At 41.2% G+C, this 25,734-nt stretch overlaps 1 protein-coding gene across 1 annotated transcript in view; it reads right to left on the reverse strand.

Moving 5' to 3' along the window:
• VWF (von Willebrand factor) overlaps positions 1-25,734 on the reverse strand; it is a 154,245-nt gene that overhangs the window by 14,630 nt on the left and 113,881 nt on the right. Inside the window, exons 41-45 of the mRNA XM_075210225.1 lie at positions 22,708-22,812; positions 13,843-14,048; positions 11,508-11,657; positions 5,535-5,666; positions 1,207-1,390 (exon numbers count right to left, since the gene is read on the reverse strand). Coding sequence (XP_075066326.1) covers positions 1,207-1,390; positions 5,535-5,666; positions 11,508-11,657; positions 13,843-14,048; positions 22,708-22,812 — 777 coding nt within the window. The remainder of the gene's footprint in view (positions 1-1,206; positions 1,391-5,534; positions 5,667-11,507; positions 11,658-13,842; positions 14,049-22,707; positions 22,813-25,734) is intronic.

The raw sequence follows: 25,734 nt of genomic DNA on the forward strand, positions 1-25,734 counted from the left end.
TGTTCACTGGAGCCCCTGATGGTGGGGACAGACTGGGCCGCAGACTGACAGAGGGTCGTGAAGTGTGTACCGGCTGGGGAGAACCCAGGCAAGCGGAGTGAGGTCCACGCAGAGGTCAAGGGCCGGCAGCAGACAACGGTATCGGTAAACAAGCTGAGGTCAGGGGTCACAGGCAGATAGCAGAAACGGTAAACAGGCCAGAGATCAGGGTCACAGGATACACAAGCGAAGTCCAATTCAAAGCCAAAGGTCATACACAGGAAATCAGTAGCGGTATCAGAATACAGGAACAGGAACAAGCAGGTCAGCAGACTGAGACAGAAGCTATAACCGGCAATGAGGCAGCAGACCTCATTGCCTTAAATACACAGCTGACCCAATAAGAACTTACATGCACCCCTGCAGACTAATGAGCCATATGGCTCCAGACCAATCAGGGCTGGTCCCTGATAGATTAACACAGATGCAGGCTAATGCCTGTAACTATCAGTGCCTTTAATTAGCCCCCAGGCTGTGTCCTTTTTTGCGCATGCGCCCGGCTTCCAACACCGCCGGGACGCAGCTCTACCTGACAGGCGTCCGGCCGCTGCCTTGGTGACAACCGGGTAGGAAGGGCAAGTGACGTCCCGGTCGTCATGGTGACAACTGAATGTACTATACTGGAAGGATAGCATCTGTCTATATTGAACATTACGGGGCAGAACGGTGGCTCAGTAGTTAGCACTTCTGCCTCACAGCACTGGGGTCATGAGTTCATGGTTTTATCTGTGTGGAGTTTGTATGTTCTCCCCGTGTTTGCGTGGGTTTCCTCCAGGTGCTCCGGTTTCCTCCCACAATCCAAAAACATACTGGTAGGTTAAGTGGCTGCTAACAAATTGACCTTAGTCTCTTTCTCTGTGTGTTAGGGAATTTAGACTGTAAGCTCCAATGGGGCAGGGACTGATGTGAGTGAGTTCTCTGTACAGCGCTGCAGAATTAGTGGCGCTATATAAATAGCTGGTGATGTTGATGATTATTTACATATAGTTCACAAGACTGTTTTCATTTACATGTGCCTGTACCCCTGTTTAAAGTAGATGATATGTTTTTGGGTGTAGGCAGCAACTCTAAATCTTGGGAGCATTTGTGAGGAGTACTTTTGTATTTGACACTTTAAAGACCACCCTTTTGCAAGTTCTACATATGCCACAAGGAAAAGAATCTTACCACACTCGCAGTTGCGGCAGCATTCTGATCCAGGATAACATTTCAGCTCAAATCCAAGCGGACATTTCTGGAGTTCTATATCAATGCAGGACACATTTTTCTGCACTGTAAAGACTTCTCCATTCACTTGGGTGCATTCATTAGTAACACAGGGGTTGTCAGGAGATGGCCAACTCGCACCGACCTGCAATGACACAAAGATTATGTATGTATGAAATGTTAACATAGTGCTATATTTGTGTAAGAGGCTGTTTAGTGCTATATAACCTACATAGAGTATGTAAGGGGCTGTTTATTCCTATATGACCTACATACAGTATATAAGGGACTGTTTAGTGCTATATGACCTACATACAGTATATAAGGGGCTGTTTATTCCTATATGACCTACATACAGTATATAAGGGACTGTTTAGTGCTATATGACCTACATACAGTATATAAAGGACTGTTTAGTGCTATATAACCTACATAGAGTATGTAAGGGACTGTTTAGTGCTATATGACCTACATATAGTATATAAGGGGCTGTTTAGTGCTATATGACCTACATATAGTATATAAGGGGCTGTTTAGTGCTATATGACCTACATACAGTATATAAGGGGCTGTTTATTCCTATATAACCTACATACAGTATATAAGGGACTGTTTAGTGCTATATGACCTACATACAGTATATAAAGGACTGTTTAGTGCTATATAACCTACATAGAGTATGTAAGGGACTGTTTAGTGCTATATAACCTACATAGAGTATGTAAGGGGCTATTTATTCCTATTAGACCTACATACAGTATATAAGGGACTGTTTATTCCTATATGACCTACATACAGTATATAAAGGACTGTTTAGTGCTATATAACCTACATAGAGTATGTAAGGGACTGTTTAGTGCTATATGACCTACATATAGTATATAAGGGGCTGTTTAGTGCTATATGACCTACATATAGTATATAAGGGGCTGTTTAGTGCTATATGACCTACATACAGTATGTAAGGGACTGTTTAGTGCTATATGACCTACATACAGTATGTAAGGGACTGTTTAGTGCTATATAACCTACATATAGTATATAAGGGGCTGTTTAGTGCTATATGACCTACATACAGTATGTAAGGGACTGTTTAGTGCTATGTGACCTACATACAGTATGTAAGGGACTGTTTAGTGCTATATGACCTACATATAGTATATAAGGGGCTGTTTAGTGCTATATGACCTACATACAGTATGTAAGGGGCTGTTGCTGAGACGAGGGAGCATATGCACCAACAGGTGTTTTCTCTATCATCTCTCTTGCCCCAATACATGGAGAGGGTTATTTTTAGAGATGGTCACTGACCCCCGTGTTTTGGTTTTGGATTCGGTTTTGGATCTGGATTACCGTCGTGTTTTGGTTTTGGTTTTGGTTTTGCAAAACCGCCATTGCGTGTTTTGGTTTTGGTTTTGGTTTTGTTTGGTTTTGTTTTGCTATTTTTTGGGAAAATCCATGTTTTTGGGCCTAAATTAACCCAATTTAGTGCTCCAACTGTTTTAGAGACAAGTAATCTAATTGTTGAGGTAATAAATCATCCAAAAAAACAGTTTAATTCTTCGTTGGTAGGCCTATTCTACACACAAAACAGATTGTCTTCCTCTCCATCTATGCATATTGGCAATGCAGCCATCGTCTTTGAATGTATATTACACCCTACACTTATAGTTAAATATGTAAAGAAATGGAAAAAGCCAGTTTGCTTTCTGTCTCTCAAGGCCCCCCTCCACTTGTATAAAATAGCAAAAAATTCAGCCATTATAGACTGTACAATATTAATTGACATGGAGAAAGCCAGTTTGGTTTCTGTCTCTCTAGTCCCCCCTCCACTTGTATAAAATACTAAAAAATTCAGCCATTATAGACTGTACAATATTAATTGACATGGAGAAAGACAGTTTGGGGTCACTCTGTCTCTCTAGGCCCCCCTCCACTTGTATAAAATACCAAAAAATTCAGCCATTATAGACTGTACAATATTAATTGACATGGAGAAAGCCAGTTTGGTTTCTGTCTCTCTAGCCCCCCCTCCACTTGTATAAAATACTAAAAAATTCAGCCATTATAGACTGTACAATATAAATTGAAATGGACAAAGGCAGTTTGGTATCTGTCTGCATCAGATCCTCTCTCCACTAGGAGTAAAATAGAAAACTATTCAGCCGTTATATAATCTAGAATATAAATAGAAATTGAGAAAGGCAATTTGGTATCTGTCTGCATCATAATCATCAACATCATCATTAGCGCCCTCGTCGCCTACACAAATCTCCCCCTCATCCTCTTCTAATTCCAAAGTGGCATCCTCAATTTGGGTATCACCGGCTACACTCGGGCTATTAAGGCACACATCAGCAGAATGCTCACGATTAGACATCCCACTGTTGGATGGACTCTCCACAGGGATTGTTGTCATTTGTGAATCAGAGCAAATATTCTCCTGTAATGCCTCACTGGTATCTTGCAGCTCAGCTTTGACGCGTAACAGTAGTTGTGCACCAATTGTAGGCTGGGTAACTTTTTGGGATCTGCCACTAATAGCCAAAGGTGAAGGCCTCATTCTCTCTTTGCCACTGCGTGTGTAGAATGGCATGCTTGCAATTTTTTTTTTATCGTCACTTAACTTTTGCTCAGTTACACTTCTTTTTCGCTTCAATACAGTAAATTTTTTTTTGGTTTTTGTTTTTTGCACTAATTTGAAAACACTCTGTTGTTTGACATCGCCTTGGCCAGATGACGTACTGGGAACACTAACATCAGGACTGGTGACAGAACCTGGTTGCTCATTTAGATCATATGTGGACTGCTTTGAATCCATTGCGTAGATACTGCTGACAGATATGACTTTTGACAGCCAGAAATATTAATGCACAATTAGAGAGGACACCCCAAAAACACTGAGGAGTGCTAACATTTATTGAGTAGATACTGCTGACAGATATGACTTTTGACAGCCAGAAATATTAATGCACAATTAGAGAGGACACCCCAAAAACACTGAGGAGTGCTTAAAATTATTGAGTAGATACTGCTGACAGATATGACTTTTGACAGCCAGAAATATTAATGCACAATTAGAGAGGACACCCCAAAAACACTGAGGAGTGCTAACATTTATTGAGTAGATACTGCTGACAGATATGACTTTTGACAGCCAGAAATATTAATGCACAATTAGAGAGGACACCCCAAAAACACTGAGGAGTGCTTAAAATTATTGAGTAGATACTGCTGACAGATATGACTTTTGACAGCCAGAAATATTAATGCACAATTAGAGAGGACACCCCAAAAACACTGAGGAGTGCTAACATTTATTGAGTAGATACTGCTGACAGATATGACTTTTGACAGCCAGAAATATTAATGCACAATTATGGGGGACAACCCAAAAGCGCTGGGGAGTGCCAAATATGAAGAAAAAATAATAAACCTCTATCCTCCTCTCTGCACTAGCGATTTTGGTTAGAGCAATTGCAAGAACAATATTGTATTCTTTCTCTGTCCCTGCTCTAATTAGCCTATGACTACACCCTGCTCTCTCCCTCTGTCAAATGGCGATGGATTGCTGTGGAGGCGTGTATTTATAAAGTTGAAGTATCGCGAGAACCGAGTCCCGAGATCCGACGACGTCACAATGACGTTCGGCCTCGATTTGGATTCGGAATTGGCGGGAGAGTACCGAGCTGCTCAGCTCGGTACTCGGATACCCAAAGTTCGGGTGGGTTCGGTTCTCGGAGAACCGGACCCGCCCATCTCTAGTTATTTTAGTGTTGGCTTCCAGTTCCACTGCTTATGTGTGAGCAAAGACTGGCCCAGTAAAGTGGTAACGTAACCTTTGCCAGTCTGAGTTAGTATCTCTGCAGGAAATCAACATTGCTCAGCCGTCTCTGGACAGTTTTGTGTTAAATTCAGGTGATAAGGTATTTTTAAAAATTAGACTTAATATTCTGTTGCAAATACAGTATGTTATTTTCGTAACGATAGACAATTAAGCAAAATGTCTACAGCTTATAATATTAAACCAATTCTAATATTCTGTCAATGTTCTTGAAGCCGGGCCGTAGAAGCTGGGGAGAGTGCTGGCCCTTTCCTTGTAGCTCACCTCCTCTTGTTGGAGAAAGGCGGCCATTATCTTGTAGTCAACAAGTGCTAAAACTTGTAACACACTCCATTACCAGGAGGAGTTGTGCTACAAGAAAATGGCCACCGCACTCCAGCACAATCTCCCTGAAATTATTTCTCAATGTATGACTGTCCCTTTGTGAACCTCTGTTTTCACTTACGGTATACCAGCGAGTCTTGTCCTCAGAGCCATCAAAGTCTCCTCTTTTGCCTTTATAGATAATTTCTTGCTCGCACACGGCTCGTTTACAGGTTCCACAGCATTCATTATCTTTTATCACATATTTGAAGGCCTACAATGGAAATTAGTGTTAAAACACATATATGACACACAAATATTTTGCTTTATTTTGCTTCGAAAGGCATACTATATTTTTTTTATTCAAAATTAAATAAAATTATATTTTGCAATGCAATTTATTAAACAAATATACCTAGATGTTTTTATATTTATTTTATTGTTATGTTCATAATATACCCTTTAGGGACTGGACATTGTCCATGTGGTAACAGACATAAATTGGCTTAGAATAATCCGGGACCCTACATACTCATTGGGCCATAGACAAGAGCTTAGGTTGCCTAATGGTTAAACCGGGTATGGGAACTGGTGCAAAAATCCAAAACTGTGAAAGATGTAAAAATAACCAAGATATATACAAATATGTGCTGCATCGTAGACTAACATGTTGTTGGCTCTTTGAACTATATAATGGGTCATAATTGTGCTTAAAATAAAGTACAAAACAAAATGAAATAAAAAATAGCACTCGTGCATTAAGAAGACCCTAAACAGGCCTGGCCAACCTGTGGCTCTCCAGGTGTTGTGAAACTACATGTCCCAGCATGCCTTGCAAGATATCTACTAGCAAACATGCTGCGGCTCTCCAGAAGTTTTGGGAATTAAAGTACCAACCACTCCTGCTTGCCTTCACCTTTGGCTGGCAAAGAACTCTAAGGGCTTGAGTCTTTAAGGAGAACAAAACAAAAAAAAGGAGCAAATCTTCTCCTGGACAAACCATGTTACAATGCAAGGGGTGCAAATTAGTTTAATATTTTGCACATAAGTTAAATACTGGCTGCTTTTCCATCTAGCACACAAATCCTTAATACCTTTATTTTTGCACTGAAATGTAAAGTTGATCTAGGACATGCTTTATCCCAGCTATACCTCTGTCCTCACATTTTAAATTTACCTCCCCCTTTAATGCAACATGGTTTTGCTCAGGAGCAAAGTTACTCCTTTTTTATGCCTCGTTCTGCTTAATGACTCTAAATGGCCCTAAATGTATATCCACAGCAACTTCTGAAATACTTATGAAATGATACTGTAAAAATATGACGATATAAATAAACCAAATTCTGTAAATGTAAAATAGAAGGAATTAAGAAAAAAATGCAAACAAAAAGTTGTTTTTTGGCTAATCAATGCTCTGTCAATTAGAATGAAAGATTTTTGGACCACACAGACCGGTTTCTCTTTTCTATTTCATTAGTTTATTAAAAAAAACAAACATCAAGCCGATATCATTTCACATAGAACCAGTTGCAGAAGTCAATGTCATGAAGAGAAATGAATTGTAAATATACTGAGAGAACACAATTATTTTCCAGTTAAAAAGCACCATTTATTTTTATGTTAAACGTCTTGTTCCCCACAAACGAGACAACATAAAATGATCAATGCACATCCTACCCCTTAGGATTATCTGACTGTTTTTTTTACTCTAATGGATGACAAACAAAAATCAAGTTTTTCACTTTATAGGGGACCAGGTGTTTGTTGAACTGCTTAACTGTAATTAAAATGAAGGTTAGACTGATAATAGGAAAAGCTATGAGTCATCCTAAGCCCATATGTAGGTGTACTGTACACAATGTAACACGGCAGCTGGGTATTGCTGGTTATATAATGGTTTGCCCCATCCTTCCTGAAGTATTCACTCATTCTATAATCAGATCTCTAGGGGCATCTCAAAGGACAGAATGTGAGCACATGCCTTATTCAGAATAGTCAGCTAGTCCGAGGCTATCATAATAATTGACTATTTACCCATCACCGGAGTCTAGAACTAATGTTACAGAGAACGCACCCTATGTATGCAACATGAACTAGCTCAGCGTTGGCTAACCTGAGACACTCCAGGTGTTGTGAAACTGCAAGTCCCAGCATACCCTTCCAGCAATTAGCTGCTATATATTGGCAAAGCATGCTGGGACTTGTAGTTTCACAACACCTGGAGTGTCACAGGTTAGCCAACACTGTACTAGCTACTAGTGAATGCTTGGCTGTTGGGTCTTCGTTTTAACATCTACGAAGTACATGATTAATTAATTAGATGTCCAGAAGGTAACTAAGGATAGTTAGATAGTTATCACTTATCTGGAAATGTATGTTCTTAAAATTAAGTCGGGGAAGATTCTTAGAAAATTTATGGAAATGAAAGGAGGACTAATTGTCGCAGACGATACTGGAGACTGTCTGCTCAAGTAGAATGAGAACTGGGGAACAGAATGTTCCAAAAATGATAAACTAGGGTCTGATTCATTAAGGATCTTAACCTGAGAAACTTCTTATTTCAGTTTCCTGGACAAAACCATGTTACAATGCAAGGGGTGCAAATTAGTATTCTGTTTTGCACATAAGTTAAATACTGACTGTTTTTTCATGTAGCACACAAATATCAACATTAAATTTCAGTGTACAAATAAGCTATCAAGTATTTGTGTGCTACATGACAAAACAGTCAGTATTTAACTTATGTGCAAAACAGAATACTAATTTGCACCCCTTGCATTGTAACATGGTTTTGTCCAGGAGACTGAAATAAGAAGTTTCTCAAGTTAAGATTCTTAATGAATCAGGCCCCTAGTAAGTAAGATGTTCAATGACCAATGAGGAAACGAAGAAAGATGAACAGAATCCTAGAGAGAGTTAGGCTGGGTACACAATGCACAAAAAGTCCCGATCAGCATGCCGATTCAGGTGTACACGCTACACACGTTTTACACGATTTACCTTCAGATCTGTGCTCTTCACCTGTCATTACCATCTGCTGAAAAGATGGTGACTCTGCATACTGCATAGTGATCTATGGACGCTGCTGGTGCTGAGCGCATACACACTGCAGAATTGGAACGACATCGTTCCATTGTGGAGTGAGATTTTTAGTCTGGTTTAAAAATCAAATGAAACGATACGATGAGCTTTGGAACGATAAACATTCATCGTTGCAGCGAACACACTAATTCGATATCGGGCGGAACGGACCTAACACCTCCCCACACGTCCCCACGCACACCTCCTCACACCACTTATCGTTTGATTGGCCTGATAATCGGCTGAAAACACTGTAGTGTGTACCCAGCCTTATGTTAGCTGAAGTACAACTAGGAAACCATGTCCCCACCAATATCATTAAATGAGCTGAAATTAAAAGGGCAAAAAACGAGGAAACATGGATATTACAAATGGTAGAAGAAAACAAGAATGAAAACTATGTATCTAATTGGAAAACGATAAATTAAAAGGCAAAAAAAAAGAGTTTGGAAGCGAAGAACCGATGTGATTGGTGTAAGACGTTGTCCAATAAGCTTCATATTAAAGACCAATGTATCGAATGTGACTGTAGCAAGTGAGGCTGAATAACATGGACTAGATTCAATAAGAGAGTCTTAGTAACAACACAATGTGGGAAGTAACGTCGGGAGGACAAGTAGATGGATTCAAGATGACCTGGCTCAGATGCGTCTAATTTGCTGCAAAAATGGTTCTTCATTTTACCGGTCAGGATTAGAGAAATAAGACAAATGGATGGGCCATTGTTAGAGGCCTAACTAATGATTGGTGTATGTGTACTTCTGTCCATGGCATCTAGTAAGAGAAATCCGTTGTCTTTTAAGATGCCAGTATAAGAGTGAACAGTATTGAGAGCTGTTCCTAAAAGATTTTACTAGTTGGAGGATTTTAAAGAAAACCTGTATTGTGAATCTGTCCGGACCACTACAACATAATGGTTTAGTTTAAAAGTGGTTAAATACTTTTAGGATTTTGCATGTGCATCCCTTCCAGGTCAGTCTAAGATCTCCTCACTATACCCTGTTTTTATCCAAATAACTGTATGTAAATATAAAAATATTACAGCCCAACCTGAAGGTTAAACAACACTGATCTACGACTTATTTTATAACAAATGCATCATTGTCAATGATTCCTGACCATGCAGTCCCATAAGAGTCTATTTTATCCATCTCAGAATGTATGAAAAATTCACATCGTAGCCTTGGCAAACAAAGCCGGTTTCTAATAAAATTCCATCAAGGGTCAACACTGGTTTTCTACTGACAGCACAGTAAATTATCTCGCACAAAACAACAACACGGCTTTGCTGGGGCCCGCAAGGTACCGTAAGGCATATAAGTCTCACCCCTGACCACCCAAGGAGACGTGCGAAGGCACAGAGCGAGTACCTTGCCCAGTCTTCAAACTCTCGCCCTGCTTTTTCAATTATAACGTGTCGGAACGGAGGAAAACTTTAAAGCGCTTATGAATGAGAGGTCCTAAAAGACAGAGCACTCATTGTTCCTCATAGATATTCCCAAACATTCTCTGTAAAGTCAACACACTTCTGAGCGTAGAAGTGGCTCGGAATATATTATAAACGAAAAGCGAAGCTTACTCTAAGCTATTCTGGTGAGCTCTGAGCATGAAAAAAAAACGTGGTGGATTTCTCGGAACCGTGCTGCAAAATCAATCAGGCAGAACTATCACTGTTTATACATGTTAAGACTGGTGCCTTCACTACAGCGAGCCGCTACCCTGGCACATCGTTTGCTTCTTAATGGAAACCATTTTTCCTAAAAGTCACACTTAGCCCTGACTGACCTGATTTGAATTTTAGAAAGTGTCACGTAGTGATTGGATGCAGACTCTGTACTTATTTTTTTTTTTTTAATAAGGTGGTGAATGTGAAGTGATCTATGTCTCAGACAATTTATAAAATTTGACCACCACAGTCTACTGAAGACTGGATTGTATTAAGAAATCTAATTGGCAGAAGGACCTGTAGCTATTAATTTTTTTTTTTAAAAAAGCCCAATCTTGCCAATGAGCTTGACCGCGATGTCCATGCATTAAATAACTAGGCAACAGATTCTTAATTTAAAAAAAATTACCGATGTAATGATCCACAATGACCCACACAATCCAGGATCACCAGCTCTTAAAGGGTAAGGAAATCCCTGGGTGTCACAAACTATTCATTGCGACTGGCTGGGGGACTTGAGAGGGGCCAAAGTTGGCGTCCCAAGATTGTATGGTAGCATCACACGATTGGTTCATATCCTAGTTTGGGTCACACTCTTTGGCCAGTTATAACCCATACCTCCCAACTGTCCTGAGTTTGGCATGACATCCCAAATCAAAGGCCGCTAAAGAGGTAGGGCTTAACCAAAACGTAACCCATTTGTGGGTGGGTTTGTGCGAAGCGGGGGAGTGGCTTATTTTGTCACGGTTTCATACTGATTAATAGAACACATAACACCTGGACATTGCAGTCAAGTTGAGGGGCAAGTTTGGGCTTTTAAACCTCAATGTTGGGAGGTATGATGACCCACTGTTTTTTCTCTGACAGTTTTATAGACAATTTTTACGACCAGAAGTTTTTTTACTAATACATAGTATAATAGTAGGGTTAGGGTTTGTCATATGGACATTTTTTAATACTGTTTCAGACTAAGGTTGAAATAATAAATATGGTTTCTCCAAATCTACTTTTTAAAGTAGGATACATTTCACCTGAACCTATGCAGGTAATGTGTATCTTATACCAAAAAAAATAACAGACCTGCATCCATCTATATAGGAGCTTTGTGTTTTAATATCTGCATTCCATTGCCATGGAAACCTCTTTGCTCTAACTGTATGGAATTCATTTATTGTCCATCACTGCAAAATATGTCTTATACCTGGACCCTAACATTCTATTTGAACAAATTAAAAATTGTGTATGAATATGTATCTATGTATATTATTTTATATGGTATATTTACTTGTATCTAGATAAACACGGGAATCTGAAAGTACCAGCAGCGCAATAAATGACAATACTCTGTGAATACTTCTATGTACTTACAGGACCGCAGTTTTCGTTACACGGCTTTTTCGCACACTGAGCTATACGAAGGTCTGTGACGGAGTCCACCATGTCTGTACACCTGCAGGTCTGGCAGCCATCTTGCCAAAGGCTTCCAACACGATACAAATTGTTGTTATGCATGCAGACCTATAATGTGCAAAGGGATTACAGTAGTCACAAAATTTTCACTTTTTGCGGCTAAACACTTAGGTAGCTATAACAATGACGTAGCGCTTGTTCAGATTATACCAGAATTACTCTTTTCAGCCACTGTTGGCCACCACAAGCCGCAGATAATTTGACACAAAAGATGCAACCAATCAGATTCTAGCTGTCATTTTGTAGATTGCACTAAATAAATGACAGCTAGAATCTGATTGGTTGCTATAGGCAACATCTCCACCTTTTTCAAAACCGCAGTTTAGTAAATCTAGCCCATGGAGTCAGGTGCAAGGGTTGAGAGACCCACATCTTGTAATTCATTTTTATTATTTGGAAATAAAGTTGTTCAATGCAATGGCCTTACCGTACCTACAGTATAAGCTATATAATATTTACACCAATAGCAATATACTGATATTATAAGTTCCTACAAAATAACTCCATCATTGTGATCTGTATACAATATAATCAATCACTAGTCAGAGAAAAAAATTGACCATTTCAACTGGGCGTAACAATCCGCTATGTCGAGTGTGCAAACTAAACAAAATTTAAATTGAACTAAATGTGAAACTTTAAAGGGATTGTCCATTTTTATGTAGTATCCTACAGATGCGTTTCACATTTAAATTGTTCTAGTATTTTTCTAGCTGCTGGAAGAGAGGGGTGTTATTACAGCTCACAGTTTGTAGTGCACACTTAGCACACCTTGTGTGACGGGAATACGCAAATATAATTGACTTCAATTGAAGAGCATTTCTATTGGGTTCTTCGGACACTAAGTCTAAAGTGCTGCTGTTGGCGTTACACAAATTGCATGTGTGACATCCTCTCTGTATTACTCATATTGATGAAGGATTTCATCTTGAACTGATAAGACGCAGCACTTTTATCATGGAGTGTAAAGTGCCTGTCTGACACCACTCTTTGGGGAGAGGGGCTGAGCAGCAGATTCAGAGTTCTCAGACTGGCTCCTATAGTGAAGGCTGCACTGGACAGGATTCACAGCCACAAGCGCTAAACACCTCCCGTCCTAGCATCCGAAAACCTTAGAAGAGGTTCAGTGTGGAGACACTGTAGCTGGCAGCTCTCCCTGCTGTCAGCGGAGGTATTCCAACAGCTCAGTTCAATTAAGAGGAGACAGCTAACTAGAACGGGGACTTAACTGCCAGGGGGTCAGAGGTCATGCCTTCATTCCATGAAATGACTCACAAATGGTTCACTTCAGACTTCTTGTGCACCAAATTCACTAAATCCGGGGGATTGCTGGCAAGAAGCCTGATGTGTGTAGGAAGATATCTTCCTTGCGATTACTAATTTATCTGAGATCAGAGGCGAAACTAGCGAGCTGTGGGCGGTGGCGGATCCAGGGGGGGGGCAATCAGGGCAATCGCCCCACCCAGCAGCAGTGGCAGCTCACTATACTGATGTTCCCAGCAGCTGACAGACAGGCAGAGAATCCTTTTAACCCAATCAGCCGCCCTGAACACCAGTATAGTGAGTCGCCGCTGGAAGCCGATTGCTTCTATTAGGAAAAAAAGGCGCGGTGCGCAAATCACCCCCCCTAAAAAAAAATCCAGGTCCGCCCCTGGCTGTAGGCCCTGCTGCAGGGAAGCAGGGAGGAGGGAAATGGGGCCCACAGCTCGCTAGTTCCCCGTGCAGCGGGCCCCATTGTCTCCATGGGCCCTGGTGCACCCCACTTGCTGCACCAATGGTAGTCACTCCACTGTCTGAGATATCTTCAGTTGTGATAAGTTCTTGTGACATCCAACACAAAAATGCAGCCATCATCAACACATAAACTTGCACCAGACCTCATGTCTCATAAAAATACACCCCTTTTACAAGACATATCTCGAAGATGTGGCTAAGTCAAAATCGAACTTGCACCTCCACGTCCATACTGTACTGGGCTTAAACATCAACCCCCTGACCCACCTCTCCCAGCACTTGGACATGGGTGCAAGATACGTGGAATTCAACTGAAGCCCATTGTGTGCCTTGAATACCTCTCGCTTTAAGGATTATAATAAAATTTGGCTTTAAACCCCAGCGACCAATCAGCAATTAGCTATTATCCGTTTAGTGCAAGTTAGACAATGAAAGCAAGAGCCTAATTGGATGCAGGTTTAGTAAATGAGCGTTGCTCGCATCGGGGACTTTTCCTCACCTTGTCTGCAGTACAGCTGACGGATGTGCAGCCGCACTCATTGGTAAGGACGGAAGTTATATATCCAGCGGGACAGGTGTCGGTGGAGTTGGAACAGCTACAAGTACACTCGTATATATCACAACACTCCGTGCTCTTCCTGGTCAGCTTCTTGTAAGTGGGGCAGCTGGGGCGTCTCAACACCGGACACGTATCTTTCCTGCAGGCTGTTAATATGAAATGTATGACATTACAATAATACGATTGTCCTCTCAGTAGACATATTGGCTGATTCCAATTCGGAGCAGGGTTGCCAACTCTTCAAAATATTGGTTACTGTCAAATTGGTCAAAATATACTGACAGACAATATTTTACTGACACGTTATTTATGCAATTCTAAAATGTATGAAAAATAATACAAGTAGTGTTTAGAGTAGATGTGTAATGCTCTATTGCTGGCAAAAATTGGAGATGTGGGGTCACGTCGCTGTCAGTCCATCTCTGAGGCCCACGCTCTACTCTTGTTAGCAGACGTGGGGCAACTTCGGGCCCCCTGATGACTGATCTAGTGGGGAAAGGGGCACAGGGACTGAGAAAAGGAGACCCCTAACCCTATTCAGACCCAAAAACATTGGTGTGGGAAATGTTAGGTGAAATTTACAACTTTACTGTCAAAACTGACATTCATTTTTTTTTTTTTAAAGAAAAATTTGTGAATGCGAACAATGCACTTTAATGAACCAGTAAATGCATACTTGCCAACTTTTCACTAGGAAGTGGGCAGATGCGGGAGACTCTCATACACTCCCGGGAGTCCAGGAGACCCACCCGAAATGCGGGAGTCTCCTGGACATTCTGGGAGAGTTGGCAAGTATGAGTAAATGTGATATTATTACTAGTATTATATTGCATATTATATTTCAGAAAAGGCATTATAATTTAGAGCTATAACTAGGTTGCTGTGTTATATGTCATCTCCCAGGGTGCAAGGTTGGGGGGAGGGCACTAGAAAAAAGGATTAGAGAGGCGCTGGGCCTAGTTAACGGGGGCCAGTTCATGCTATGGAGACTTGTTAGTGGCTGGTTGGTTCCAGACCATCCACCATATTGTACCTGGAGCAGAACAGTCAAAGCCCAGGTCCGGACGTAGGCCTATTAATTTAGTAATGAGCAAGGTTAAGTTCATACTTGCCAACTCTTGCAATTTGCTCTGTGGGGGCAGGACTCAGAATTGTCCCGCCCCCTGAACTGTCATAGCCATTTTGAACCTGTAACATCAGGGGGCGGTGCCACGATGATGCGTAAATTGTGTCACTAAGCCCCACCTCTTCAATTTAACTTACCAAACTGTCCGGGATCCTTGACGTTGCCCTGCTCTTCCGGGACTCTGGGAGGACACCCAGAAATTCGGGAGTCTCTTAGACATTCCAGAAGAGTAGACAACTATAGTTAAGTTAGATGGGACCTAAATATTAAATGTGGATGCTATTAATTTAGTGCTGTGAGCGGAGGTGGTCTAACTGCTGATGATTATTAAACCCTCTGATAACACTCGTGCCTGCTCACAGCTTAGCACACATTAAAGTTAAGCAGATCTAAATTAATTCAATGTTTCCAGCACATCAGACAGTAACACATACTTATTGTGAACAGGTAAGTGTGTTGTCACAGGGATTAATGGACGTAAAGACACCTGCATTTCACAAACAGTTTTAAGATGCTTTGGCTGTGGGTAACGTAAATGTTATTTACAGGAGATTATATGGAGCATAATCATGTTACACCTATTACTGTACATAGGGGTAGTTCTGAAACTATATTGAACCACACACTTATTTTGTGTCAGTGAGACAGAGCAAACAGCGCCATCTGCTGGCTGCACAAATTAAGGCAATAAAATGCTTTACAATTCTCCTCTGGGGATGACACTCTTTCCTAAACATAATTTTTTTCATAGCAGGCTCTTGCAGATAACTTGATTACGTGATTATGTGCTAGGCTGGGATCGATAAGAAACAAATGTATTCATCTGCCCAGAAGTAGACAGCCTAAAGGGGGATTGGAATCCTCAATAAAGCTTGATACATTACAAGGTGTGATTACAAACAAGGACCAAGGAATGACATTGTGGGTACCTTGATGCACAACAATTAAATTATCATTTTATATTAAAATTAGCACCACACTTTAATACATATTTTCTTAGAAGAAAGTGTATATTAAAAAACAAAAGGTTAAAATGCTACCATTAAATACTATACTAATATTATTATAGTTTATTTATGCATCTCAGTATAGACACAGCACCAGACAAGTACGGAAGCTATAACAGTACACCAACTACAACACAACAAGGATAGAATCACATAGTATTGAAGACATAGGGGATGACTTGTGGAGTTGTTGCCCATAGCAACCAATCCGATTCTAGCTATCATTTATCTAGTAACTTGTAGAACATGATAGCTAGAATCTGATTGGTTGCTATGGGCAACAACTCCACTTTTCCTTTTTAAAAGGTTTGATAAATCTGGTCCAGAAGAGCTAATAATCTACTGGTGTTTTTATTTTTAATTTTAAACCATATTGTTCCTTTTACCACATCTATCATGAAATAAAGGTGTGATGCTTATTTATTTATTTTTTAAATCGTGCACCTGCCACCAGCTGAACATGTTTTTATCATTTCCTGTAAACTTTAGGTTTACAGAAGAATGTTCTAAGCCCCACCCCCAGCCGTTCATCAAAGAGGGGCACCTTGGCTGCTCTTTTGCCCCTCTACCCGCAACCCCTCCTGGAAGGCCTGGTGAGGCTGACCTAGAGGTAGAGGCTGGTAAGAGACTCAGATCTTTCTGTCTGACGTATGAGCATGAACGCTCAGCGGACAGAGCCTGTCTCCCTTTTCCACGTCAGCCTCCCAAGCGCTTCTTAGAGCACCGGCAAAGAGCAGATAGATGTGCCCAGGTCAACTGGTTATCAGCTTTAGAATGTTGATAAACGGGAGGGTTTCCTTACAGCCTAAACTTTCCAATAAATAAAAAATCAATACTCCCCGCTGAGAGGACCCCTTTAAATAGGGATGTGCACCGGCGACTTTTGGTGTCTCGTGTTTTGTGTTTTGTATTCGGATTTTCGTGATGTTTTGGGTTCGGATTTGTTTCGCAAAACACCTGCAGAAAGGTTTTGGTTCGGATTTAAGGTTTTGGATTCGGATTTTTTTTGAAAAAAGCATAAAAAGTTCAAAAATCAAGTTTTTGGGCTTATTTTCACTCCTACGCTATTATTAACCTCAATAACATTCATTAACAAGCATTTCCACTAATTTACAGTGTATTCTGAACACCTCACAATATAGTTATTAGTCCAAAACGTTGCAACGAGGTATCTTTCTGGACTGCGTAGTGGAGTGGTCCCCACAATATAATAAGAAAAACATCAACTGGTCTTAAATCGCACCAAAAAATGTACCTGGACTGCGTAGAGCAGTGGTCACCACAATATATGATAGTAAATGCTGCTACTGATGCAGCTGTTGCTGTTGCTGCGGAAGGGGATGCATCTACCCAGTGGGCTGTCACAGTCATATAGTCCTTCGTTTGCCCTGAACCACTTGTCCACATGTCCGTGGTTAAGTGGACAGTGGGTACAACCGCATTTTTCAGAGCACTGAGGACACTTGATCGTACTTCTCTGTACATTTTTGGTATCGCCTGCCTAGTGAAGTGGAATCTCGACGGGATTTGGTACCGGGGACACAATACCTCCATCAACCCTCTAAATCCCACTCCACTGATGGCGGACACCGGGCGCACGTCTAACACCAACATTGCAGTTACAGCCGCAGTTATACGCTTTGCAATAGGGTGACTACTATCGTATTTTGTGGTCATGGCAAACGACTGTTGGACGGTCAATTGTTTTGTGAAAGACTTAGCGGTCTTAAGACTTCCCCTCTGGGAAGAAGACCGACTAACAGCAGCAACAGCAGCAGTGGCAGTAGTAGGCGTACCGCTGCAGGATTCCTCGGATGAATCCCGTATTGGAGAGGACTCAGTCTGGCTGGTGACTTGGGCTGCAGGACTCAATCTGATGGAGATCATGGAGGAAGTTGACGAGGAAGGTGTTGCTGGTGTGTATCCAACTGGACCACGAGATTTAGGTATCCCTGTACCGATGACAGTCCTAGCCCTAGTTCCTGAACTAACCACTGAACTATGAAGGTTATTCAGGTGGGCAAGATCCTTACACCTGCTTATTTGAGCTTTACATAAGCTACATATGGCCATATATTGGTTGTCCGGATTTGGATAAAAATAACTCCAGACCGAAGAGGTGCATTTTTTGGTCTTCTGACCAGGCATGACGATGGGCTTTTTCATCCCATGGATATCAGCTGTTTCCCCCCCTGGTGCCTCATTTACAATAACCACATCACCATCCTCATCATCAAGTTCCTTCACAGCACCAGCTACATCATCAATAGCCTCCTCCCGAGCCACCTCTTCCCGTACAGTGATGGGAAGGTCAGGCTTGACAACCACCAACACCCTTGGACTCGCCTTGGGGATTTGTGATAATTTCTCTTTAGAAGGCAGAGTTGTTTGCTGTTTTGTTGCTGACAGCATAACTCTTCAATTTTTTGTAGGGGGGGGGGAGGAGGAGGAGGGCTAAGATCCTTGGGTGAAGATGGACCACTAGTCATGAACACGGGCCAGGGCCTAAGCCGTTCCTTGCCACTACGTGTCGTAAATGGCATATTGCCAACTTTACGTTTCTCCTCAGATGATTTTAAGTTTCTCTTTTTGCTTTTTTTTTGAGAACTTGGGCTTTTTGGATTTTACATGCCCTGTACTAGGAGATTGGGCATCGGGCTTGTAAGACGACGTTGATGGCATTTCATCGTCTATGTCATGACTAGTGGCAGCAGCTTCAGCATTACGAGGAAGTGGGTCTTGATCTTTCCCTACTTTATCCTCCAAATTTTTGCTCTCCATTATATGTAGCACAAGATACTGCAGAATGTGTGAACTTGGTAATATTGCAGTACCAATGGGCTTATACTGCAGGATTGGTTTTGCAAATTTTGTTGTAATTAAAAAAAAATTAAATTAATTTTTGGTATTTTTTTTATAACTTTTTTTAAAAAATTTTAAACACTTGGGAATATTGGGGAAATAACTATGCCCTTATAAGCACAGAGCACAGGACACAGGACCACTGGACTGAACAGGACACAGCACACAGGACCCAGCAGCACCACTGAACTCAAAATTGACAGAGCACAGCACACAGCACCACTGGACTGATACTGCAGAATGTGTGAACTTTGTAATATTGCAGCAGTACCACTGGACTTTTACTGCTGAATGTGTGAACTTGGTAATATTGCAGTACCAATGGGCTTATACTGCAGGATTGGTTTGGCAAATTTTGTTGTAATTAAAAAAAAATGTAATTAGTTTTTTGAATATTTTTTTTATTAACTTTTTTTTCATTTTTAAAACACTTGGGAATATTGGGGAAATAACTATGCCCTTAGAAGTACAGAGCATGGGACACAGGACCACTGGACTAAACAGGACACAGCACACAGGACCCAGCAGCACCACTGAACTCAAAATTGACAGAGCACAGGACACAGCACCACCGGACTGATACTGCTGAATGTGTGAACTTGGTAATATTGCAGTACCAATGGGCTTATACTGCAGGACTGGTTTGGCAAATTTTGTTGTAATTAAAAAAAATTTTAATTAGTTTTTTGTATATTTTTTTTATTAACTTTTTTTTTATTTTTTAAACACTTGGAAATATTGGGGAAATAACTATGCCCTTAGAAGCACAGAGCACGGGACACAGGACCACTGGAGTGAAAAGGACACAGCACACAGGACCCAGCAGCACCACTGAACTCAAAAATGACAGAGCACAGCACACAGCACCACTGGACTGATACTGCAAAACACAGCACAGCACAGCACAGCACAGCACAGCACAGAACTAAACAGCACAGCACGAGATCTACCAGGACAGAGGACCACCTAACACACCCTCCCTCTACCCTGATCAATGCCCGAGTGAAGATGGCGGCGACTAGCGGGGAATTTATAGGATCCGAGTATCGCGAGATCCGACAACGGGATTATGATTCGGAGCCTCGCTTTCAAGTTTTCATTTGGCGCCAATACCCGGATCTGTCTCGGATCCGACTCGGATCGGCAACGTTCGGGTGGGCTCGGATTCAGGAAATCCGAGTGCGCTCATCTCTACCCTTGATACGATATAACTTTACCTTTACAGCGTGGTGAAGTCTACATTTAAATGTCGCAACTAAAGAAAAGACAATTAGTAGTCGCAGAAAATTGAATTTCCTTCAGTACTGATCTGAAATGTTTGGCGTCCTCTGGTCTTGTAGCTCTCACTCTCTCATTGGTGGCCAAGTACTTGATGCTACCCCGAGCAGGTTCGATAATGGGCTACTTGGGCTGGGCCACTTGGCTACGTGCATTTATTTTCCTTTAAAATGTTCCTAATAGGCTGCTGACCTGAGTCTCGGCTCTCGGACTAAGGTTTTCCAGCCCTCCCCTGACGCTGCCCATTCTTCGTGTTCATGCAAAATCCTATAAATATCTTGTTTTATTTGTAAGGCTTTGAAACCACGTAGAGAAACGTTTTCTTTCTGTATGTAAATATATACGTGTTCCAATCTATGTGACCGGAGCAGCTGTATTATTTGACAGCCACCGGATTCTGCAGTCACAAACATGTGCTGGTAGACTGGTCAGGGATCTCTCAGGAGTTTTCCCAACTTTCCCGTGTGAAAAGCCTTTTCCTCGGTGTTATTGCCTCTCTATGGAAGCTCACTGCTTTGGAATGTGGAGAGAAAATCCTTCGCCAAGCTGGTGGTATGGAATCGGAGTGTGGTTAGTAATACGGGGGGATAAAGGGAATGAAGGCTTCCGCAGCACAATATAAAATGAATCAGATTCAACCCAAAGGTCATCTGTTGAAAGAAGTCTCCTAATAAACAAGCTGCGGAACACATATTTTCTCAGAATTTGTATTTATGGAGGTCGAAGTATTAGGTTTACCAAAATAATGCTGGACCGAGATCAAAATGACATACAAAACCTGCAGTTATATACAGTAGGAGAGTGTGTGTGTGCGTGTGTGTGTGTGTGCGTGTGGGTATGTGTGTGTGCGTGTGCGAGTTATACACACGCATATATACAGTATATACAGGTATAGGATATTTTATCCAAACCTTAGAGCTTTCCATAATTTATAGCACCATGCCAAAAATAAACTAAAATTCCCTGTCTTTTCCCATGTGTACCCTACATTATCAAACTATCTATCTATCTATCAAACTAATGTCTGTCTGTCTGTCTAATCTATCTCATATCTGTCTATCTATTTATCTATCTATCTATCTATCTATCTAGTGTCCGTCTGTCTACCTACCTCCTATCTATCTCGTGTCCGTCTGTCTATCTCATATTTGTCTATCTATTATCTATCTATCTATCTATCTAGTGTCCGTCTGTCTGTCTACCTACCTCCTATCTATCTCGTGTCCGTCTATCTATCTATCTCGTGTCCGTCTGTCTATCTCATATTTGTCTATCTATTATCTATCTATCTATCTAGTGTCCGTCTGTCTACCTACCTCCTATCTATCTAGTGTCCGTCTATCTATCTATCTCGTGTCCGTCTGTCTATCTCATATTTGTCTATCTATTATCTATCTATCTATCTACCGAATGTCTGTCTGTCGATCTATCTAGTGTCCGTCTGTCTCTCATATTTGTCTGTCTGTCTATCTATTATCTATCTATATATCTATTGCATGTCTGTTTCTCTGTTTATCTATCAATCTCAAATCTGTCTGTCTATCTATCAAACTAATGTCTGTCTGTTTATCTAATCTATCTTGTATCTGTCTATTTATCTATCTATCTATCTCATACTTGCCAACTTATGGCAAGTATTATCCGGGAGCCTGCCGGGAAAGGTGGGCGTGCAGGGGTCGGGGCTCCAAAAATCGTGTCATTTTGGCCCCGCCCCGTGACGGAATGACGCAAAACGCGTCATTTTACGGGGCCAAACGCCGCGATTCACTAGGAAGTGGGCAGATCAGGGAGATTGCCACACTCTCTCAGGAGTCCGGGAGACTCACGCGAAATGCGGGAATTCCGGGAGAGTTGGCAAGTATGATCTATCTATCTCATATCTATCTATCTATCTATCTATCTCATGTCTGTCTGTCTGTTTATCTATCCAGCATAGGAAGAAGTTACTTACATAATGTCTATATACTGGGAGAGATTCAGTTGACGGCACATGGACATCGCGCCGCGCACATTGCTGGCAATTACTGTAGAAACCTCAGCTCATTTTCCCACGCAGAAAAATGAGCAGAGATTTCTGTCAAATCTCTGCCGCGAGGTGTCTCGTGGACGTTCCGGAGACACTTCGCGGCTAAATTTTTCACTGACCAACATGCTAATAGGGCGTCAAGCACCAGTTAGTAAATTGGTGAGGTGTCATTGAGGGAACTTTTACCGTCTCTAAATCCACTGATGATTCCGACTAGTCATGTGATCAATCAGAGCCAATCAGGAGTCTGTGCTGCAGTTAATCTGATTTGTGATGTCAGCAGCAGCTTCTCAGGAGAACAGTAAGCATGCTTCTGGCAGACATGTAACCTTCCTGCCAACAGTCCTGATTTTCCTGAGAGTGCCTAATTTTGGCGGCTGAAAGGATTGTGGCCCGGAAAGGGTGCGGTTTGGCCAAATATGTTTTTCTTTGCTTTTATATGTTATATACAGCTGCGTTCACCTTTAGGACTCAAACTACATATCCCAAACATACAAAGAACGTACCACACTCATAGTTTGGTTTGCACTCCCTGGGGTTGGTCAGTATGGGTTCCAGTCCATTTTCACAGTGGGGCACCGGAGGTATCTCACAGGCACTTGTATCGCAAACTGGAAGAAATAAATATTTTATTTATCTATTAGCAGTTTTTTATATATATCACCTACATATTACGTAGCGCTGTACAACGAAAATTTAATAATTGAAATCAGTCCCTGCCCAAGTGAAGCATGCAATCTATACTCCCTACCACACACACACACACGCAGCAAGGCTAACCACTGTGCCACTTCGCTGCCAATAGCACCAGCTTTAGAAAAAAACTTTATAAGATATTAGATTTATAGATTGCATTTTAGCTTTGTTAGCAAATACTTTACAATATTATGACCCTCAGTTTTTCATGTTATATTATATAACATTTTCACCTGGGATTTAAGTTCTTAAATTTTTTTGCACTAACCGGGTGAATTTTATGTATGTTTTCATTTATTTGTTCATTTATTTCCAGGATAGATAGAATTTATTCTAGCGGTATAGTAGGACAAATGTCGGTTTATCCATTATATAGGGGGAAAATCATCATCATCATCATTTATTTATATAGCGTCACTAATTCCGCAGCACTGTACAGAGAACCCATTGACTGTTCCATTGGAGTTTACAGTCTAAATTCCCTAACATACATACACACACACAGACTAGGGTCAATTTGATAGCAGCCAATTAACCTACTAGTATGTTTTTGGAGTATGGGAGGAAACCGGAGCACCCAGAGGAAACCCGGGGAGAACATACAAACTCCTCACAGATAAGGCCATGGTCGGGAATTGAACTCAGGACCCTAGTGCTGCGAGGCAGAATTGCTAACCACTAAGCCACCGTGAGCAATTTCAGCCTAATAAAGATTTGTTTTTCAAGATTCTGCCCATGTTTAATATTTGCACAATTAGCACAGTCCTGTTGGTTTACTTCAAACCATAAGCATTCAGTTCTCCTGTTTAGGGGATACAAATACGGAGAAGTCTATTCACAGTTAAAGGGCCTGAAGGATCTATAATGTTAGAAGTACATTTGACTAGGTTCTGAGCCCCCTTTTTTTTCAGTCTTCATCTCCTGCCCATCCAGATAAGCTTTTCTTTATATGATAACCAGTAGCCAATCAGATCATCGGAATATTAGGTGTCATACGCACCTCTATATGGAGGTTGGTAGCTACTAACCAGACAGAACAGTTCCTGGCACCCTCGGGGCCCCCCAGGTTGTCATTAACAGCAGGGACCTTAAATGAGGACTATTATGGGAGCATACACCCGCCACCTTTATCGGACACTAGAAGATAGGGGTCTCCTATTGTGAGCAATTAGAAATAGCCAATTAGCATAACGTGTTTAAGGTCGCTATGCCAACTGTTCCAGTATGAGAAAGCAGCTGGCACCATGCGGTCTGCCTCACTGCAAGGTATTGTCCCCTGTTTTCAGCCATGTGGGCCTCCGTAAAGGCTCCATGTAGTGTCCTTCATTTGAGATACAGGACGTCCAGCCTACTTTCCCCATGATCAAACTCTCATCTCCAATATCCTTAGTTTTGATAATCTCCTGAAACTTTGACTTCTATATCTGAATATTATTGATTTCTTTGTTCTTACTGCGCCCCCTGCTGTAGAATATAGAGAGATATCTGAGCTGTCCCACAACCTCATACCAAAATATTCAGCCCGTCCAACTTGCTGACAACTTGCTGAAATGTAAACCAAGATAAGAAACTGGGCCTGTTGGTCTTTAGCTGTCCTCCTTCTATGTTGACATGAACACGCCTTATTTGGTTTAATCTCTTAAACGCTGATGTGGAATGGTTATTTAGGAAGGAAATATACGTGTCTAAGTGGAGCCCATGTAAAACATACCAAGAATCAAAGAAGCCTAAGCCGGATAGTCCCTCAGACAGTGTTCAACAAAGGCCTCACACATCAAACACAGCCCGGAGGGCCCACATTTAACACCTAGCCGGCCAGATTAGGAGTCAACATGTCTACGTGAGAAACATTTTCCAATTGACATATTTTGTATTAAGGGAGTCAAAATTTGTCAAAATACGGGATTAAAAAAAGTCTTTTGTTGTTAACTGAAAATGTTTTAGGTGTAAAAGTGATTTACAAATTAGGAAAAATAATGTTGTTATATTTTGGAGTTTATCGTCATGGCAACATGATACCAGCGAGTTTCGTTGTCCGTAACTGACTGAGACACAGTAACATCTAAATATTAACCTGTACGAACAGGACGTTACATTTCGGGAGACAGGACAAATCCTCACATTACCCTGAGGTCTTTCCACTACTCTTAGTCTCGCCCAAATGTTCTACCACAGCGCACAAAGACACTTAGAGGTGTCGACGTTATTATGAACCGTCAAAGAAAAGAATGTAAACAATACAAAATAAAGTATCGTAGAACTGAAAGAATGCACACAAATGAGAAATTCACATTTATTGAATTGTGACTCCTATTTAAAAATAAAGGGCCTGATTTATCAAGGCACTTATTCTCAGCGCAAAGCACGTTCAGTATTATACGAACGTCTTTAGGCTTTGCGTGCGCCCAAACACATCAAGGCACGGATCTCAGGATGCATGTGCTTTTGAAATCGGGGGCAAGTCTGCTGTGCTCTACTACACCGAACACAGCAGGATGCGCCCAATATCTTTGTGGATTATTAAATCGCAAAAGAACGCAGAGGAAAATAATAAAAAAAATCTTGCGTTATTGTTAGCTGATATTAATAAAGACATTCATGTTAATACAGTAAAGAAAAAAAAACATGTGTTTTTTGCTATTTTTTTTTTCTCCATAAAACACAGAATGTTGTTAATAGTTGCTTGTGATTGCAAACACATGTTATAGCATGCATACAAGACTGTGCTCACTACTGATCAGGACTAAGGCTGGGTACACACTACAGGTTTTTCATCCGAATATCAGGCCAATCGCACGATAAACGACCATTCGGGCCGATATCTAATTAGTGTGTTC

This window comes from Mixophyes fleayi, chromosome 4 (genome assembly GCF_038048845.1).
Source record: "Mixophyes fleayi isolate aMixFle1 chromosome 4, aMixFle1.hap1, whole genome shotgun sequence".
NCBI classification, from domain to species: domain Eukaryota; kingdom Metazoa; phylum Chordata; class Amphibia; order Anura; family Limnodynastidae; genus Mixophyes; species Mixophyes fleayi.